The following is a 5721-nucleotide window of genomic DNA, read 5'->3' as shown; positions in this document are numbered from 1 at the left end:
TACCAAAATGATAGAAACTGATGTGAAAATGAAACTTTACTGGTTGAATAAAGTGCAAGAATCTTAAACACTGCATTAACCAATAACAATGTCCGTATGGAGTGGACAAATCTACCAAAATGATAGAAACTGATGTGAAAATGAAACTTTACTGGTTGAATAAAGTGCAAGAATCTTAAACACTGCATTAACCAATAACAATGTCCGTATGGAGTGGACAAATCTACCAAAATGATAGAAACTGATGTGAAAATGAAACTTTACTGGTTGAATAAAGTGCAAGAATCTTAAACACTGCATTAACCAATAACAATGTCCGTATGGAGTGGACAAATCTACCAAAATGATAGAAACTGATGTGAAAATGAAACTTTACTGGTTGAATAAAGTGCAAGAATCTTAAACACTGCATTAACCAATAACAATGTCCGTATGGAGTGGACAAATCTACCAAAATGATAGAAACTGATGTGAAAATGAAACTTTACTGGTTGAATAAAGTGCAAGAATCTTAAACACTGCATTAACCAATAACAATGTCCGTATGGAGTGGACAAATCTACCAAAATGATAGAAACTGATGTGAAAATGAAACTTTACTGGTTGAATAAAGTGCAAGAATCTTAAACACTGCATTAACCAATAACAATGTCCGTATGGAGTGGACAAATCTCCAGATATAAAGACATAATAATATTTTTCCTTCTAGAGTAAGTCCTTAAAGGAGCATTCGTATCACTAGGGGGTCAGCGTTTCACTTGTTTCTGCCAGTTTCCATTACTTCTGTTCAGCAATTGAATCAACTCATACTTCTGAAAATGGGAAAGTGATATTTGAACAAAAATGAGTTCAAAGCTATTCCAGTTTTGTTGTGTACCAGGTTTTCATTTTTGCCTAATCTATTTTTGGGTTTTGCATCTTCTCTCTCTCTCTCTCTGCTTTGTTTTTGGTAAGCTGCTTCAATTAGACAATTACACTTTTGGCGTAAAATAAAGATGCATGAAACCTAAGGCAGCTCTCTGCTGCGCATCTGTATGTATCTGTTAATGGTAAAAATAATTTCAAACTGAAACTGGACTGGAAGTTCAAGATTTTGTAAAGGTATTCAAAACTGACCAAGTAAAGAAAAAGTGGAACAGAAGGTTTGATTGGTAGTTTCAGTAACTGTATAACGTGCACTTCTTGAATAGAACTTCTATTACATAATTATTCTTAGCTCAAATTGCTGAGCAAATTCTACCATTGCATAATTACTTCCGATCTTTCACTTTACCGTGTTTCCTTTTAAGGAAAAATGCCTATTGCTGATGTAGTTCTAGTTCCTTTCGTTTGATTCCTCTCTCTATAAGGGAAATTAAGTTATGAATGGTTGTCAACCAATTTTATCAAAAGCAAATAGCGCAAAAAAGCTCTAAGGTCCGTGGGGGTTTTGAGCGTAAAGTGCAAATACAACATTGACTTAAATAAAAAAGGCTCAAAGGGAGAAACAATACAAAAAAATTATATATGTTTAGTCCAAAACTAATAATTATAACCATGAATGACAAATGTATGAACAAAGTAAATATAAAAGAAAAATCACGATAAAGCAAAATATCAATTGGATAGTGTTGCCTCTTCAGAGGAGTCTCATTGGCAAGGAAAAGTATGCCTTAGAACCTTGATGATGACACTGAAGTGCACATTAAGTGAGGCAAAGCGCTCAACACGTTTTGAGCCTCGCTTCAGTGCTTAACCGCACCTTTGACGACATTGTTGCCATCTATCTAGTAGGGAAGTTGTTTAAACTTGTAGAGAGAGTTGTTGTTTTGAAACATAACTTTGTAAGGTTTCCATAAGACTACTTAATTCAGTTTTTGTATCAACTGCAAAAGTGCAAATATCAGTTTTTGCAGCAATGATGATGTGGAATCCAGTGCAAATTGATCTGGTATACCCCTATGACATTGGACTTAACGATGCCCATGTGTTACTGTGCAGGGGAAAAGTGGCTGAAGGTATAGACTTTGATAGACACTATGGCAGGCTTGTTATCATGTTTGGCGTTCCATTCCAATACACGTTAAGCAGGTTAGTATAACTATGTGTTAGGATTCACCTCCCTTATGATCTAATGATGAACAAGTGGTTCTCTTTTTAATCAGAAGGAACTTTCAATGGCACATCCTTTTGATGTAATATCAAAATAATGTTGTCTCTTTTTGATCAGATAATCCATTCACGGATAGAGACACGTGAACTTTATCTTTTAGGCTATATACTGCACCTTGAGCTGTGTTAAAATTGCAGAATATTGCTTGCACGATTGGAATATCTGAGGGAGACCTTCCAGATAAAAGAGGGCGATTTTCTGACTTTTGATGCTTTGGTACTTCCAGACTCGATTATAGTCCTTATAATCTGTATTTTTTTTTTCTCTCCGTTATTTAATTACTTACCATATATTTCCAGAGGCAAGCTGCTCAATGTGTGGGTCGAGTTATTCGTTCAAAGGCAGATTATGGCATGATGATTTTTGCTGATAAAAGGTTTGCTTTTTTCTCCGTGTCAGTTGTATAATGTTAATAGAAAAAACTAGGAAGTGAAACAAAATTTAGAAATGATGCACAAGCAACTGGTGATGTTTAATCCAACCTCTTATCTATTATACTAACCTACAGTCTATATTATTGACAAATTTACGATGTGCCAAAGAAATTATTCATTCGGGGTCTTATACGTCATGTCATGTCTAGGGTGTATTTTAGATCGTGACAATTAATAACTCAAATACAGAAAGTGAAGAATTATGTCAAGATCTATGATCAACAATGCGAATAAAAATTATGACAAGTATTTCTTTAAGCTTTCATGAAGAACATTATGCAGCAAAATTAATAATGAAGAGAGGGCATAGGTGTCAACACTTCATTTAACATGTAGTATGTTAAAAGATTATTTATATAAAAAAAATAGCATATACTTAATAATCACATAACCTATAAATGCATATAAGGGGTTGATGGTATAATAATGTGTAAATTATTAACCCGCAAAACGGCACTTAGCATGTATGCTAGTGAACCTATGGAAACAGTACCTTGTATACCCTTATATCATGAAACACATAGTAAATATAATTTTAGAAGAAAATGTATTATAACATATTCATATATAATTTTTACGACTTACTCTTTGTCACAATCCAAAATCGGTCCATGACGACGCCTACAATAACCCCCTCCCCCCCCCCCCCCCCCCACACACACACACACAGCACACACACCAAAAAAGTATTGGATCAAGATGCTTATGATGCCTTGCCTCTTGTATCCTGTGATCAGATATAGCCGTCATGATAAGCGCTCCAAGTTACCTGGATGGATACTTTCACATTTACGGGATGCTCACCTGAACTTAAGTACAGACATGGCCGTGTATATAGCAAAAGAGGTCAGTCGTATTAGTTTTATGTTTTGCTGTTAACTGTTTCCAGCATGCCATTAATAGTCAGATGCATCAAAGAACCATTCTGAGGATCATCAAATGTGCTATGCATCTTTCGGAGGATCTTCTTTTTTATCCTGTTTGATTAAAAAATAGTTCTGTTTTGTCCATATCTTTGGTCGTACAGGGAAGCGGGCTGGGGTTCGGATGTTAAGGTTGGACTATTCTAGTAAAGATAGCTAGGTTTGAATTTCTGTACATTCTATGATAGAAGCCTCAAGCAGTGGAAAATATAGAGAAAACTACTCTTCTAGTGCTATCTTTTTTTTGGACTAATCCTTGAGCTGAGGGTCTATCATAAACAAGCTCTCTACCTAGTCCCAAGCTAGGGGTAAGGTCGTACACTTTACCCTCCCCAGACCCCACTAATGGGATTACACTGGGTATGTTGTCGTATAATAGTGGACTGAAGTGAACTTAAATTGATCGCCATGAATCAATGAGGATTTATATAGTCGAGCCCAGCTCGCTTGGAATCGAGGAGTTGTTGTTTTGATGATGACATGAGCCTCAATTTGATTGCATTAATAGAAACTGGCACTTCTAATTTTAAATCTTTTCTACTCCCCTGAATGCAGTTTTTGAGAAAAATGGCTCAACCATATGATAAGAACGGTGCGCTGGGTAAAAAAACTCTATTGTCACAAGAAGACTTGGAGAATATGATCACTGGCCCTGACGGGGAAATGTTGCTTTAAGTGCCAGTACTAGGTGAGAAATGATTTTCGCCAGTCTGTTCCCCAGAATTCTCAGTGTTCTATATGTGGAACAGCACGATTACTACATCAGTTAAAATTTGAAGTGAACTGATTCCTGTTAAAGATTTGCAGCAACCTTCAGTTTTGGGCGACTTCGCTACGTTTAGAGCTGACTTCATTGGAATTTAATGCAACTTGTACATTTCCGGATCACTGAGACTTTCTTGGTTCTTTGAAAGCCGGAATAGGTTTTTTTTCAAGTTTACATAACATGGATGTCGCTTGTCTATTGGCGTAGAAGGATGCATTTATTTTCTACATAAGCTGATTGTCGCGAAGTCTGTTCATGCAAAAATGTATCACTGGCAACTTATGGTTTGATTCTCAGTTGTAGGCAAATGAAAATTTTGTTTATCGATTATGAATTGCAGTGTACCTCAAGTGATAACTTGATGAATCCATTTTGAAAATGTGTTATGCATATGTTTCAAATGTATGGACAATAGACCTATCGTTTACTGCTAATATAATCTATTGTTGATATCTTTTTCGGTTTCTTTCAAGTCAAGGGTCATCGGAAATAGATTTCCTATTCTGCAAAGGTAGGGGTAAGGTCAGCGTATATCCTACCCTCTCACGATTTCACTTATGGAGTACTCTTACATTGTTGTATTTTTTATCTTCTGCTGTTTTTGTCCATATTATTACCATTTATGTTCATTGTGTGGCGGCTTATATATGTATATATGTATTTAAACTTCTTGATAGGAGAATAACGAGATCGATGATTGGGTAGAAGATTAACACATTGTATATTTTTTTTCTTATTGATATATATTTATTATTATTATTAGTATTATATGTTACTTTATTTGTTTAAATTGTCATATTTATTTCAATAATGACTTCATTATTGTATTTCTTTTTCTACCTATTTTGAAATTCTTTGCTTGAGTCGAGAGTATTGAAAATAGTTTCTCTACGTGTGTATATCTTACATTTTTCAGACTTCATTTATGAAATTATATTGGATATCTTATTGTAGATGGAAACTTTTTGATGGTAACTCGGATTTAGTTCAACTCTAATATGAGTATTAGATATCAGGTAGAAATAAAAAGAAATAGATTCTATTTGAGCTTAAATTTGTGGGTCCATTAATTATGAATGATCTATTAGATATTCTTAGTTTGGAAAAGCAGAAGGTGAAAATATGCATGAAAAAAATGACGGGATATACGTAATGCTTCCTCAACTCATTACGGAAGTTCTTATAAAGTTTTTTTCAAAAAAAAAAATTGGGTGTCCAAAAGTCGCAAAATTCATGGGCTAATACACATGAAAAACGGTGTAAGTTGGGTAATTACTAAAAGTTGGCTCGTAAATATGGCGGGACAATACGTAATGTTTCGCCAACTCATTACAGAGGTCATCATATAATATTTTCAGAAAAAATTTATGGATTTCCCAAAGACGCCAAATCCATGGGCTAACACAGACGAAAACGGTGAAAGTCGGGTAATTCCTAAAAGTTCGC

The 5721-nt window shown here is 34.9% G+C and overlaps 1 protein-coding gene across 3 annotated transcripts in view; it reads left to right on the top strand.

The window, feature by feature from the left end:
• Positions 1-4983, top strand: part of LOC102581333 (DNA repair helicase UVH6) — a 17350-nt gene extending 12367 nt beyond the window's left edge. Inside the window, exons 8-13 of one of the 3 annotated variants that reach the window (XM_015312531.1) lie at positions 1981-2070; positions 2290-2368; positions 2452-2528; positions 3324-3432; positions 4065-4197; positions 4309-4729. In XM_015312531.1, the coding sequence (XP_015168017.1) occupies positions 1981-2070; positions 2290-2368; positions 2452-2528; positions 3324-3432; positions 4065-4184 (475 nt within the window). In that variant the 3' untranslated portion in view covers positions 4185-4197; positions 4309-4729. The other 2 variants (XM_015312532.1, XM_006355732.2) reach the window with 2 other exon arrangements.
• The last annotated feature ends 738 nt before the right edge of the window (positions 4984-5721 follow it).

The sequence above is a fragment of the Solanum tuberosum genome, unplaced genomic scaffold (genome assembly GCF_000226075.1).
Source record: "Solanum tuberosum cultivar DM 1-3 516 R44 unplaced genomic scaffold, SolTub_3.0 scf00208, whole genome shotgun sequence".
Lineage (NCBI taxonomy): Eukaryota > Viridiplantae > Streptophyta > Magnoliopsida > Solanales > Solanaceae > Solanum > Solanum tuberosum.
This window is presented reverse-complemented; position numbering and strand designations above follow the sequence as displayed.